Here is a 15,627-nt window from a genome sequence, read left to right on the forward strand (position 1 = left end):
TTAATCAAGAGAACATCTCTGGTCATCCCTACTGCCTATGATCTGACTTTCACTTTTACTTGAGTCATTTTCTATTAAGGTATCTTTACCTTTACTCAAGTATGACAATTGGGTACTTTACCCACTAGTGACTACTACTCAGTTTTACTACAGCCAGTATTTTGGATGCAGACTATTCTCCACTTGTCCATGCACTCTATGATCTGCTTCCAAAGCAGTGGGAAAACCAAAAGCTCTTGTTGCATGCTGGGTAATATTCGGAGAGAGAAGGGGCCAAAGTCGGATCATCATCATAACCGGCTGACTCAACCTTAGCTAGTGTCTCTGTCAGAGCGAAACCACCTTGCTGTCTTGTTTTAAGTCTGACAAGTGTCCACTACTGAACCATGGGAATGAATGGTCAAGATCTTAAGGTATGCCGAAATGTTTATTGGTACACTGCCAACCAACCCGGATACAGGATACAATGAGACTAGCTAACGCAAGCAAGCAAGCTAGCAAGCTAGCGAGAGACGGGAGGACAACTTGATAGCTAGCTAACAGTTAGCTACAAATGTCAGAGCATTAGCAAGCTAGCTAGCATCACAACTACCTACAAAGCTAGCTAGTTACTTTGTCACTTCTGCCCTCGATATCGAATCTATGTAGAAATATATTTTCATAATAATTTAGCCTACTGCTAGCTAGCTATTCATTCGCATAGGCTACCAGGTTGTTGTTATTAGATTGCTAGCTACGACATTTGTGCTGGCTGGTGGTAGCTAGCTACACTGGCTACGTATCTAGGCTAACCAGCCAGCCAGCTAGCTAGCTATCCCCCCTGCCCTCCCATCTGATGGAGAGCAAGGTGTATGCCAGCCATGGCCTGTTTTCCAATCTAGCCTAAGCCTGGCTGGCACGTATGGTAATTTAGCTGTTAGTATAATCAAACTAGTTAACTATCTGGTTGACGTTAGCTATTTGGCTAGCTAACTAATTTGCTTCCAGTTGCTAGCTAGCTACCTAACCTATCTTTGCTCGGCTAAAATGGAGCTAACTAATTGGTTGTGGGTTAAGTCGATAATCGGCAACAAATGATCATAGTTGCGTGTTATCTTTGTTTTGTTTACCCAGAGGTTTCCAGATAGTGGTTTGTCATCACCTGTCAGTTTTAGGCTTGTTGACAGAGTCTAATTTGGTGAAAAAATGGTGAATGACTAACTAGCTGGACAGGACAGGGGGTAGGAGGACACCTGTTTCTGATGTGTCAATTAGTTAACAATGTTGTATTATAAACAGATTCATGTTGCATTATAAACATATAATGTTGCATTATAATATGTTGAATCATAAACATTCATACCACATACCATTATCATGCAATCATAGAGCCCATACAAAAGCAATAGGCAGTGTTATTTGTTGTGAATAGCCAATACAATAGCTATTGTATTTAATTCCATCTTGCTTTCTTAGACAGTATCAGAAGCCACTTCAAGTAGCCTAGAGATTTAACAATATTTCAAATGCTTTCCAAGGTTTCATGTCAAGACATACTAGGCCTAGGATATCTACTCAAGGCCTCACGGGCATTCATTTTCTGTTCTAAAACATTATGTCCAGATTTGTGTCCAGTTTTGACTCAGAACTGTACTTTCACCGCTCTAGTCTGGATGAGAGTAAAGCACAATTTAGGCTTAAGAGTGCATTGTGCAAGTTCAGCCTTGAGCATCCAAAAAGAACATCAATAGTTATTCTATTTCTATGCCCTATGTCTGGTTTAGTGATGAAATCAAAATTGTCAAGGAAATGGATCACACGTGGAGGCCACAACATGGCCTATGATCTAAGTCTAATATTTCAAAAGGAGGCATTCTACATATCTTGACAGGCCTATGTCAATTTACAAATACTACACGCACACAACCCTTAGGTCCATGCAAACACAAATTGGGTACAAAGTTAATTGGTTGAAGTAATTAGGCTAGTTTAAATAAACACAAACGATATTTGTACTGATAAAAGAAAGTGTAGCTCATTTTCAGTTCTCAGTTGCTACTATTTAGGTGGGTCATAAGAAATGAGCGTCAACATTGCCTTTCTGGCCTTTTCTACATCACAACACCACTTCGCCATTATCACTTAATTACTGTCAATTTGAAAACAATCTGTCCACTCTTAGCCTGGAGAGCTTTGGTAATTTAATTTGGGTTAAGGCTGAAGCAACACACCAGACAAAGAAAACATCCTAGATCCTAGACTCCACCAGAGACCGCTTCTAGGTCTGTAGGCTAACACGTTGATGTTTTGTAAATTCTGACCTTTTAGTCCTCAAATCTTTTTAAAGAGGGAAATAGTGTACATTCTTGCATTTATGCGCCCTTCATTGTTTGGTCACACTGACTAGTGTCTTTCCCCTCCATAGGTGTAACCTCAAGGCATAGTGTGACTGCTTCAGGACCATGGAGCCGGACGTGATCCGCATGTACTCCTCCTCCCCACCCCCAATGGAGGACGGAGCTGAGGAAGAGGACGATGAGTTTGGGGACTTTGGGGGCTTCTCTGGAGTTCCGACCAGCGCCAGCTTCAATGAGTTTGACACCCCAGCGACCTTCAACCAGACCCCAGCCTTGGCCGCCACCTCACCACCCGAACTCCTCAACAATGGAGGGGTGGTTGGGTTGTCAAACCTCAGCTCAGGTCCCGTGGGAAGGGGTCCCGTGGTCGAGCGCTCCAACTCCAAGTCAAATGGTGTCGTGCCGGGTGGCTGCCAGTACGACAGTCCTTCGGAAAGAACTGTGAATGTGGAGGAGTTGAAAAAGCTTGCCGACCACACTCGAGACAATAATCATTCTACCTCCCTGGACATATCTGGGAGGGGTCAGACTGACCACATAGACAAGCCTGTTGATTGCAACGGTGGGGTCGCGGAGGTTCTGACCAACGGCTTTGCTACTTTTGAAATAGAGGGAAGCCCATCTTTGCAGAAATTGATCCACTCTAAAAAGAAAGGAACCACCACAGAGTGTGCAGACGACTGCCCTCCCAGCAGCCCCGAGGACGACTTTGCGGATTTTTCTGCTTTTTCTAACGCAGACGTTCAAGGACACTCCAACGAGGTGACAAACCGCACGAGCGAGAACTTGGACAATCCCAACCGGGACGAACGGCTGGCAGAGGACACCTGCCAGCAACAGAGGCAGCAGGAACACTCTAATGTAGAGCAGGGAATCAGCTCAGAGGACAACATCAGGGACACTCACATTACAACTGGATCCAACGACATCGCTGGCTCTGATTCTCTATCGCACCCTGCTGAGGCTCGAGACACTGACGAAGGCTTGAGCAAAGGGGGCGGGGGCTTTCATAGAGACACTGCTAACTCTGAACAAAGGAGCGTAGAACCGGAATTTGCACACGAGCACTCTGCTCCTGAGGTGGTTATTAGTGAGGATTCTGCCCCAGAGGAGGTTTGTAGTGAGGACTCTGTCCCCAAGGTAGTTTGTATTGAGGACTCTACCCAAGAGGTGGTTTGTGGCGAGGACTCTGCCTCCAAGGCACTTTATGTTGACGAACCGGTCACCCAGAACGGTGTGGATTTGGAGCAGTCGGAAGAGGAGGGGGCAGAAGAAGAGGCAGGTGTCAGTGAAAACAGGATTTTGCCCGATACAGACGATGAAGATGGGAATGGTGAGCAAGCAGACGAGAAGCCGGGGTCCGGAAACGAAACAGAAACAGAGACTGAAACGTCTTTCGGTCGACCGCTGTCCACGGACGCCCTTGAGGAGTACGGTGACATCAGCACGACGGGCTCGGTGCCCTCGCCGCCGCTCCAAGAGGAGACGGCCACGCCTGCTGACCACAGCCAACTGCCGGAGGACGACGATGGTGAAGACTTTGGTGACTTTGGAGACTTCGGGGACGTGGCCTCTTTTAGCGGACAGGGCTTTGCTGACTTTGACCAGCCAGAGTTGCAACTAGAGGAACTCACACAGGGACTAGTGGACGACGACAAAGACTTTGGCGATTTCGACGCCCCCAACAGCCACATTGGTGGTGGGAAGGCAATTGAGGACGAAGATGGGGGGAAGTTTGCAGATTTTCCCGGCAGCGACAGTTTTGCCGACTTTAGCTCAGCTCCTGTTGGTGCCGACCCTGATGCAGATGCTGGTTGGAATGCCTTTGATGAGCCTGAACAGGGTCAAGGGGAGGGCGATTCCTGGGCTGCATTTGGAGGGGAGCCGACCACCGCTGCTCCTTTGGAAACGGGTGAAGACGACTGGCAGGAGAGTGAACCTGTAGCAGCCCCTCCACCCAGCAGCCATCAGATCAGTAGGAGAGACAGTCAACCGGTACGTTTTTCTGTGAAAGTTTGACCACTCAGGGTTTGAACTCGGTTCTCCTGCGCACCACAATAACATATTACGCTTCTGAGCTAAAGGCTCAGGGAGCCAATACAAGTTGTCAAGTCTCAGGCAAGATAACTCATCACGCGAGTGTGTTTCTGAACCACCTCTGTAGCGTTCAGAAATGTAGCATACTTGACAGGAAGGTAGTGGTGTTTAAAAACCCCTCTTACACTAATCAAAGGTGCCCTATTGAACGTTGTTATAATGCACTATCCATGAACAGTATGCTCAATGACACTTTTAGGGGAATTCTGACGCTCTCATGACGTTTATCACTAGAGTAGTAGAGAGCCGTACACCTGCCCTGCCTTAGGAATGTGACCAGGCAGGGAATTCCACCTTTTCAAGGACATACCATTTAGCAATGCCCCTTCTTGTCCTTGCTATTGGAGTCAGGCACTACAACTTATTGAGGATTTGAAATGTGTTGATTTAATCACGTTAGTGTCAGTCATTGTTGAATAGAATACAGCTTTATTGTCCATCGAGACAGACATTTATATTTATATTGAGCTGTCTGTCTATTGTATTGTGCATCCCCTGTACAGCAATGCAGGCTAACTGCCAGCTGCCACACGTGATAACCGAAGATTTATTCAACCCGTATCTTATTCAACAATATTGCTAGTTATTACGTGTTTGTCGTACCACTGAACCAGTGTCTTATTCAACAATGTTGGTCGTTATCATGTGTTTGTTATACCAGGCAGGGCTGTGCAGTCGGCTGGAGAAGCTCTTTCAGGAAATGTTCCCCGACGCACCTGCCCCGCAGGTGGGGGAGGAGGTGCTACCCCTCAAAATCCTGCTGGAGCCTCCTGCGAGGTTACAGCAGGAAGTGCGTGAAATGAAGAGCAGTGTGCCAGACAATGGGTGAGAGAAATGCGCCCCTTTCAATTAGGGCTGGGACGATACCAGTATTGCAATATTTTTTCCATGGCAAAAAAGAAAACACAAAGCAAATCAAACTCTTTGATCCTTAAAAATCTGCTGTATGTAAAATATTGTGTGCTATAGCTTGGAAAATAAATAAATGTGACTCTGGATGACAACATAATGGCGTTTGTTTCCAACATTAGGGCTGTTTTCCTAAAGAAGTTAAAACACTTCGTGTTTTGTTTCCTTGCCACGATGCTAACGAGTATCGCGATGCTAGTATCGTCCCGACCCTACTTTTAATCTCCTTACTATAAAGTTAGGCTAATATCCCATAACTACACACAATCTCATCAATACACAGAAAGACTCACCAGGTGTCAACTAATTTTTGGTCTGCTTTATCTTTTTTTATAATTTTTTTTATACAAAAATATACTGTTACTGTGTCTGTATACTATGCAGTCAAGACATTTTTTTTTAACGTTCCTGCTTTGTCATCGTTGTCCGTTGCTACAGGGTCGTGGGGGACGTGTTGTGGAGGCAACTGCTGGACATCCACGAGGCGTTTGGCCTGCGGCACCAGTGGGGCGGCTCGCACAGCAACAAGACACTACTCTGCTCCCTGGGCATCGACATTAGAAACATTGTGAGTTTTGCAGCCGGGTCACCAGTCATCACATTAGCTTTGTCCCAAATGGCACCCTATTCCCTATATAGTGCACTACTTTTGACCACTCTGGTCAGCAGTAGTGCACACTATAGGGAATAGGGTGCCATTTGGAACATACCATTCTCCCCCTTTCTGTGATCTTGTCCTTTTTTAAATTAATGGCTCTGTGAAAAAAACACTAACCGTGATTGTATTTCAGATGAATTGCGAGAATGTTTTGACTTCTCGTCTGTGTAATGGAATAAGGCTGTTTATAAGACTATTTGCAGCAGAGAGAGGAGGAATGATTGTGAAATGTGTTCTGTGTTTCCCCACAGCTGTTCACAGGTCAGAAGAAGCAGCCAGTGATAGTTCCCATGTATGCTGCCAGCCTGGTGAGTTAACTATTGGCTGCAAGGATGTATTAATCTCTCCCTAGTTCAAGATTAGGCCTTCAAACCACCCACTCGCTCCCTCAATTGTTTTGCCCCTCTCGAAGAAACGGACCAAGAGACAAATGAACTCAAGGGTTATACCATTTTAAAAAATTGGGTGACATTTTTGTCAACTCGTTGCAAAACATTTTTCACTGACACATACAGTGCCAGTCAAAAGTTTGGACACACCTACTCATTCCAGGGTTTTTCTTTATTTTTACTATTTTCTACATTTGTAGAATAATAGTGAAAACATCAAAACTATGAAATAACACATGGAATCATGTAGTAACCAAAAAAGTGTTAAACAAATCAAAATATATTTTATATTTGAGATTCTTCAAAGTAGCCACCCTTTGCCTTGATGGCAGCTTTGCACACTCTTGGCATTCTCTCAACCAGCTTCACCTGGAATGCTTTCCCAACAGTCTTGAAGGAGTTCCCACATATGCTGAGCACTTTCACCGGTCTAATGTCCATTGCTCGTGTTTCTTGGCCCAAGCAAGTCTCTTCTTCTTATTGGTGTCCTTTTTTTGCAGCAATTCGACTATGAAGGCCTGATTCACACAGTCTCCTCTGAACAGTTGATGTTGAGATGTGTCTGTTACTTGAACTCAGTGAAGCATTTATTTGGGCTGCAATTTCTGAGGCTGGTAACTAATAAACATATTCTCTGCAGCAGAGGTAACTCTGGGTCTTCCATTCCTGTGGCAGTCCTCATGAGAGACAGTTTCATCATAGCGCTTGATGGTTTTTGCGACTGCACTTTAAGAAACTTTCAAAGTTCTTGACATTTTCTGTATTGACTGACCTTCATGTCTTAAAGTAATGATGAATTGTTGTTTTCTCTTTTCTTATTTGAGCTGTTCTTGCCATAATATGGACTTGGTCTTTTACCAAATAGGGCTATCCTCTGTATACCCACCCTACATTGTCACAACACAACTGATTGGCTCAAACACATTAAGAAGGAAAGAAATTCCACAAATTAACTTTTAAGAAGGGACACCTGTTAATTGAAATGCATTCCAGATGACTATCTCGTGAAGCTGGTTGAGAGAATGCCAAGAGTGTGCAAAGCTGTCATCAAGGCTATTTGAATATTTGGATTTGTTTAACACTTTATTGGTTACTACATGATTCCATATGTGTTATTTCATAGTTTTGATGTCTTCACTATTATTCTACAATGTAAAAATAAAGAAAAACTATTGAATGAGTAGGTGTGTCCAAACTGTTGACTGGTAGTGTATATCCTACAAATATATGGTTGCAACATTCTGGGAACCTTCCCAAAATTCCCAGGTTTTAACCAGATTTTTTCAACCCTATACACATACCAGTATTTAGTATGTTTAGGATGTAACCCTGCCTCTCTGTTACCTAGGGCATGCTGGAACCCACCAAAGAGCCAGTAAAACCCATATCAGCGGCAGAGATGATCGCGTCCATAGCACAACAAGCACCTCCAGTGGCCCCAGCAGAGATCATAAGCACTAGTCCACCATACACAGCCCAGGTTGGGACTCCTAAATTGAATCACTATGGTCCTTTTGGGGCACAGTGTTTTGCATTGTATGTTTTTTCAGGCCTTTTAGATGCATTTCAGGCCTTTTTAGATGCATTTCAGGCCTTTTTTATATGCATTTCAGGCCTTTTAGATGCATTTCAGGCCTTTTTATATGCATTTCAGGCCTTTTAGATGCATTTCTTCTCATCAGTAGTCAAATGAGTATATACCAGGGCTCTCCAACCCTGATCCTGGAGAGCTACCATCCTGTAGCTTTTCACTCCAACCCTACTCTAGCACACCTGATTCTAATAATTAGCTGGTTGATCAGCAGAACCAGGTTAGTTACAACTGGGGTTGGAGCGAAAATCTAGAGGAGGGTTGCCCTCCAGGAACAGGGTTGGAGACCCCTGGTGGTATATACTGTATTGCAGAGGAGGCTGGTGGGAGGAGCTATAGGAGGACGGGCTCATTGTTATGACTGGAATGGAATAAATGGAACCGTGTCAAACATATGGAAACCACATGTTTGACTCTGTTCCATTTATTCCATTCCAGCCATTACAATGAGCCCGTCCTCCTATAGTTCCTCCCACCAGCCTCCACTGCTGTATTGGCTGTAAGGCCAATTGTCACAACTGTATACAATGAATAGAGAGAGTGTGTTTATATATATGTGTTCTACGGTAATTGGTCTAATGTAGAACCTGAGGTGCTATTCAAATAAGTTGGCCAAATGATTTGGCTGAGAATACTAAGGTTGAGTTCCTGCCCCACAAGATGTGCAGGCATTGCATCAACCAATGGTATCGTGCCACGTCATCGACTGTGCAGCCGGGCATCAGATGGCTCTGTCATATGGGTCGCGTTCCCCTGCTCAGACGGTGCATGCATCATCCAATGGTTTTGTGCCACATCTTCGACTGTATCATCGACTGACAGATTGCTGTAACATATGATGTTGGTTAGCTGATACCTAAAATACCTATCTAGGCGTTGTAATATTGGGCAGGCGTCAGCAACGCCTGGGCAGAGGAACGCGCCCATGAAGTGGTAAGCTGATATGTTAAATACCTATCCAGGCGTTGTAAGATATGGCATCGGTCTGCTATGTAGTCTGGTAGGAACTCACCCTTAGACTGCTGAGTTGTTATAAGGGTAGAAGCCAGTGGAGGCTGCTGAGGGGAGGACGGCTCATATTAATGACTGGAGCGGAATCAGTGGAATGGCATCAAACCAAGTGTTTGATGTATTTGGTACCATTCCACTGATTCCGCTCCAGCCAATACCACGTGCCCGTCATCCCCAATTAAGGTGCCACCAACCTCCTGTGGTAGAAGCAGTCCATTAGCAGGCTTCCTGACCACCTGCATATGTGAATCACCTGTTGACAAAGCTGTTTGCTTTTACTGAGTGTCTCCACCCTCTTCTGAGCCTGTTTGTTCCTCCTCACCAGGAAGTGCTCCCGCCCGTCCAGTTTGACTGGAGCAGCAGTGGCCTTACTAACCCCCTGGACGGTAGGTCCCTCCCCCAAACCACCTGCTGAGATATGAACCGTTGTCCCCATTGGCTCTATCCAGAGCTAACCTATTCTTTTTTTTTCCACCACTCAAACTGTTTTGTCCAAACACACAAGCAGCCTAGTCCTGTTTTTGCCTGTTGTCTTCCATTAACTTCCATTGGACAACATCATCTGATGTTTACTTCATCAACCATTGGTCATTACATGTTATAGTTTTACACAGAGGTTTTGTTGTAAGGACTATAGTAGACAGAACATTCTTATCCACATGCTCCAAGATTTTGTGTATTTCATTGCCATATTGGACCATTTCTGATTTCAGTTGTCATATCCAGATGCATAAACATATTTATCTCATCAAGTCTTTTCCTTATGCCTTTGTTGTTAGCAACAAATCCAATTATTTTGCAGTTTAGCTAAAAGATCTGTACGGTTCATGCTACAAAGCCATGATGGCCATTCATACTTCAAAATGTCAACGCACATTTTTCATTAACCTGTAGATAGAATCAATATCTTCTCATTAACACCGCTACGTCAGTTAGCTTGCCCTGGGTCATGTTCATTAGACATCAAACGGAATAAAACAAAGGGACTACCTGGACTTAAGAAACTCGTAATTTTCCGTTGCAAAATGTTTTCAAACGTTTCGTGCCTACTGAACACGACCCCTGTGCTCTTTCTTTGTAACTAATAACAATGACCAGATCAGCTGCATGTCTTTAAGTGCGTCTCTTTCCTGACTTCTTCTCTGTGTTATAACCCGCTGCCGCCTCGGTCTGCCTGTCCGCTATGTTGAATGTCAAGCGAGCGGAGGCTCGTCTCTGCTCAACCTCGATTTCTTTGGGCCCGTGGAGGACTCTGGCTCTAGCAGCTCCACCTCCATCCCAGGTCAGCACAGGAAACTCCAACCCCCTGACTGCCAGACTCTTTTTCATACATTTGTCTGAATCCCAAATGGACCGTTTGCCCCTACACCCTATGCAGAGACCGTAGAGGATTGGATAGGGGTAAACAATACAGTGATAATTCCACCTATCTAATCAGAAGGCAAGGTGGACCTACTACCATATATGGCTTACACCCATTGAATCCTCTGAGATCTTCACAAGGTGTAGAGGTCTAGGAGTCAGTTTGGGATAAGGCCTTATTCTTTCCCCGATTCCTCGTGTCCTCTCACCTCTCTGTCAAAATGCACTGGGGGAGGTCAGAGAGGAGGAAGCTTGGATCTTCTCCTCCAATACGTGTTGGGAAAGAGGCGAGGATGGAGGGATGACGTGAGGAATCGAGGAATGACGATTGTGAAAGAGCCTCTGCCATACTCAGTTTCCTCTTCTACTACCATGTGTTTTAGATTTCTTCTTGTCTTTGCTTAGATACTGACCTCACTTAATCAAGGTCTTCTTTTTTGTATGTGTTAATATTACCAACTGAATCAAAACCTGAATCAGAATATCTCCCAAAATATTTGGGAATTGGCTACACTTAAGTTTTGTGTGGAATAGTAGACCGTGTATGTGTCTCGAATAGCTCCCTATTTGGGATGCATCCAATATAATGTGTTTGTGTGGTTAGGTGTGGACCCGGAGCTGTATGAGCTAACCACCGCTAAACTGGACCCCAGTGGCTCTGGGAGCCGTGTGGCTGACGCCTTCGCCCGCCTTATGTCTACTATGGAGAAGACCAGCACCTCGACCAGGTTGGTCTATTACTGCACCTCGACCAAGTTGGTCTATTACAGCACCTCGACCAGGTTGGTCTATTACAGCTCCTCGACCAGGTTGGTCTATTACTGCACCTCGACCAGGTTGGTCTATTACTGCACCTCGACCAGGTTGGTATATTACTGCACCTCGACCAGGTTGGTATATTACTGCACCTCGACCAGGTTGGTCTATTACTGCACCTCGACCAGGTTGGTCTATTACTGCACCTCGACCAGGTTGGTATATTACTGCACCTCGACCAGGTTGGTATATTACAGCACCTCGACCAGGTTGGTCTATTACAGCACCTCGACCAGGTTGGTATATTACTGCACCTCGACCAGGTTGGTCTATTACAGCACCTCGACCAGGTTGGTCTATTACTGCACCTGTCGACCAGGTTGGTCTATTACAGCACCTCGACCAGGTTGGTCTATTACTGCACCTCGACCAGGTTGGTCTATTACAAGCACCTCGACCAGGTTGGTATATTACTGCACCTCGACCAGGTTGGTCTATTACAGCACCTCGACCAGGTTGGTATATTACTGCACCTCGACCAGGTTGGTACATTACTGCACCTCGACCAGGTTGGTCTATTACAGCACCTCGACCAGGTTGGTCTATTACTGCACCTCGACCAGGTTGGTCTATTACTGCACCTCGACCAGGTTGGTCTATTACTGCACCTCGACCAGGTTGGTCTATTACAGCACCTCGACCAGGTTGGTCTATTACAGCACCTCGACCAGGTTGGTCTATTACTGCACCTCGACCAGGTTGGTCTATTACTGCACATCGACCAGGTTGGTCTATTACAGCACCTCGACCAGGTTGGTCTATTACAGCACCTCGACCAGGTTGGTCTATTACAGCACCTCGACCAGGTTGGTCTATTACTGCACCTCGACCAGGTTGGTCTATTACAGCACCTCGACCAGGTTGGTATATTACTGCACCTCGACCAGGTTGGTATATTACTGCACCTCGACCAGGTTGGTCTATTACAGCACCTCAAAAATGTATGCATGCAGGGCTATGCACAGACCTTTCAGGGGGAAGGTGCTCAAAATGAATTTTATAATTCATATCTCGAAATTCATAAAATAACTGCCTCTGTAGCGCATTTTTTATTTTTAGCATATGCCTATTTATTTCTGCAACAACACTCATCACAAATAGTAAGCAAGCTACTTACAGTGCCTTCTAAAGAAAGACATGATTGATATCGGGAAAAGAGGGTCGGCTATCAGCTGATCATTGAGTAATGCTAGTTAGCAGATTTAACTTCAATACTCTTAATAACTTCATAATATAGCCTAATATTTATAATCTTCTAACTCATGATATATGGCTGGCTGGCTAGTGGTTTGTGTGGATATTTTAGTATATGGTGGTTAGCTAGAGTCTAGACTACCTGTGTTCAGTGCTTAATTTGTAAATCAGGAGGTGGCAGAACAAAAAGTGAGTGCGAGAGGGGGGGTGACCTGGGGACCTCTGAGGTACCGGAGCGCATTAGATCTTTTTTTTTTTACCTTTATGATAAAGTATTGCCTGCATATCATCGCATTTGCGTAGTGGCATAGAGCAGTAGAGTAGAGGCACTTAGAGAAGTTGCACACATGGGGACCATTTTTAGTAGCCTAGGGTCTGGGAAATGTAGTGCCTTTTTTATAAACACATTTCATGCAATTCTACATCATTTTACATGACTGGTGGCAGAATATTTTTTAATACCGCAGAAATGATCGAAATGACAGGCTACTTTGACACTGACAAAGTGAGAATCTGAGATCAATAAATGACCTTGTCTTGAGTCCATCAATAGCTTAGGCCTAGGTGTGTGGAGACACATTTGCACAATATGAGGAGGAAATTATAGTCCTAAAATGAGGTGGCGAACTTGACGTCGTCACAACAACTTTGGGGCAGTGGGTTCAGAACAGCAACGACAAAAACGGTATACAATTTAAAAAATATATATATATATCACCACCGAAAAGGGGCAGGTGCTCAGGCACAGGTAGAACCCGATCTGTGCACATGCCTGTAAGTCGCTTTGGATAAAAACGTCTGCTAAATGGCATAAATTATAAATGGCACCCTATTCCCTTTATAGTGCACTACCTTTGACCAATAGTAGTGCACTATAAAGGGAATAGGATGCCATTTTGGACGCACACAGTTTATTATTGCGCCCCTTGGTGATGAGAATAGAAAAACGATAACCTTGCAAAAAAACATCTCGCTCCCAAACATGAAATCAAATGAAATTGTATTTGTCACATGCACCGAATACAACTGGTGCAGACTTTACAGTGAAATGTTTGCTTACGAGCCCTTCCCAATGATGTAGAGTTCAAAAAATAAAATAGTAACACGAGGAAAGAAATACACAAGAATGGAGCTATATACAGGGAGTACCAGTACCAGATCAATGTGCAGTAATTGGGTAAGCAATGATGCTATAAAGGGGATAAGGTTAATATATTTGCCGTCAGTTAGAGCTAATACTTTTAAGTCAAACGTTACTTAGTTAAATGGCGAACAGACATAAACAACCACTGGTATTTATAGACATGCATGGCTGGAATTACTTTAACCACATTCTAGTTGTGACCCTTTGGAACAGTTGGTCCATTAGAGGGAGACAGATTTTCTAATGTCACTGTCGGAGCCCCTTACATCAGCATGCAGACAGGATGTAATATAATAATAATATGCCATTTAGCAGACGCCTTTATCCAAAGCGACTTACAGTCATGTGCGCATACATTTTTACGTATGGGTGGTCCCGGGGATCGAACCCACTACCCTGGCTTTACAAGCGCCGTGCTCTACCAGCTGAGCTACAGAGGACCAGGATGTATATGGGAACGAAATAAACACATCTGTAGTAGCTTGCTATATCTTGGCTCTTTCTCAATTCTCTTTCCTTGATTCCTCGTGTCCCCCTTTTCTCCCCTCTGACCTTCTCCAATGCATCTTGAGAAGGAGGTGAGGAAAGAGGGCACAAGGAATCGAGGAAAGAGACATGAGAAAGAGGCGAAGCCCATGAGAATCTGACTGTGGCACATTCATTTAGTGAAGGATGAATGGATGTGTCCCAAATGGCACCCTATTCCCTATGCACCTTGGTCAAAGGTAGTGCACCACAAAGGGAATATGGTGCCATTTCGGATGCATCCCGTGTGTGTGCATTCTCAAATAAAAATGGTGTCCCTCTCCTTCTCTCGGATTCTGCAGAAAGCCCCGGAAAGAGGAGAACTTAAGTGAGGAGGCGTTGAAGGTGATTGCAGGGCTACCAGACCTGTCCTTCATGCAGGCCAAGGTGCTGATGTTCCCCACCACGCTGACCCCCCTGGGCAGCTCCTCTGACCCCACACCCGACTGATCCACCACCCCCCTCCATTAATGCCCTTCTCCTCCTTAACACTGTCTGTCATTCTATCACTATATCATGAAGTTATCATTTTTGCTTCCATGCCATCATTGTTTTGTTATTTTCTCCCTTTTTATGTTTTGTTATTTTCAGTTGTAATCTTTTTAATCAAGTGAAGCATTTACTGATTGTCCTTGTGAGTGGAGAATGGTTAGTCAGACCTGGACTAGGCTAAGCCTGTAAAGCGAGCTTTGTCAATAGAACAAGAGAACATATTAAAATAGTTTGTTTAATTTATAGATCAAGGTCCTAGAGAGAGGCCGTTTGTTTATAATAGGAGAATCAATGTGTACATAATCAGGGACAAATTGCGTTGTTTTTTTGAAGGTGGTTTTTACGTTTCTCATTGTGGTGGGCGTGTCAATTTTTGTCTTTGTGAGGAAATGAAACACTGGTTGAACCTCTTCAAAGCGAGGCTCGAATAAAGTGAAGTGGGATATACACTGAGTGTTCAAACCATTAGGAACACCTTCCTAATATTGAGTTGCTCCTCCTTTTTCCCTCAGAACAGCCTCAATTCGTTGGGGCATGGACTCTACAAGGTGTCGAAAGCGTTCCACAGGGATGCTGGCCCATGTTGACTCCAATGCTTCCCACAGTTGTCAAGTTGGCTGGCACACATATAAACAATCCATCTCAATTGTCTCCAGGCTTAAAAATCCTCCTTTAACATGTCTCCTCCCCTTCATCTACACTAATTGAAGTGGATTTAACAAGTGACATCCATAAGGGATCATAGCTTTCACCTGGTCAGTCTGTCATGGAAAGAGCAGGTGTTCCTAATGTTTTGTTCACTCAGTTTGACTATACAACAAATATTATATATATATATATAAATGACTTGAAACCACACTGCCTGCAAAATCCAGCTGAATGTTTTTTTCCCTGTTGTGTTGATGGCCTTAGTTTTTTTCTTTAGTCCTTTTACATAGGGCCTAGATTTTATCCTTAACTTGATTTCTTAACCCATGGCAAAAAATGCGCTGTTAATGTATACTCGTTCGTTAAGTCCGATTTAACTGTAGCTTGTCTTTCTTATGTCTCCCATCGGTGCAGTCCATCAACAGCCATGAAAATGGCGGTATGTCACAGACAAC

At 44.3% G+C, this 15,627-nt stretch overlaps 1 protein-coding gene across 2 annotated transcripts; it reads left to right on the forward strand.

The window, feature by feature from the left end:
* The first annotated feature begins 265 nt into the window (after positions 1–265).
* LOC121533181 (aftiphilin) lies at positions 266–15,040 on the forward strand. Of its 2 annotated transcripts, XM_045216371.1 has the most exons (10): positions 266–413; positions 2,405–4,331; positions 5,095–5,258; positions 5,781–5,910; positions 6,252–6,308; positions 7,738–7,869; positions 9,317–9,377; positions 10,190–10,273; positions 10,958–11,081; positions 14,335–15,040. In XM_045216371.1, the coding sequence occupies exons 2-10, from the start codon at positions 2,442–2,444 to the stop codon at positions 14,480–14,482; spliced, it is 2,790 nt and encodes a 929-aa protein (XP_045072306.1). In that variant the 5' UTR covers positions 266–413; positions 2,405–2,441; the 3' UTR covers positions 14,483–15,040. The 2 variants fall into 2 exon arrangements, with proteins under 2 accessions (XP_045072306.1, XP_045072307.1); XM_045216372.1 differs by lacking the exon at positions 10,190–10,273.
* The last annotated feature ends 587 nt before the right edge of the window (positions 15,041–15,627 follow it).

Source organism: Coregonus clupeaformis, unplaced genomic scaffold, assembly GCF_020615455.1.
Source record: "Coregonus clupeaformis isolate EN_2021a unplaced genomic scaffold, ASM2061545v1 scaf0696, whole genome shotgun sequence".
NCBI lineage: Eukaryota > Metazoa > Chordata > Actinopteri > Salmoniformes > Salmonidae > Coregonus > Coregonus clupeaformis.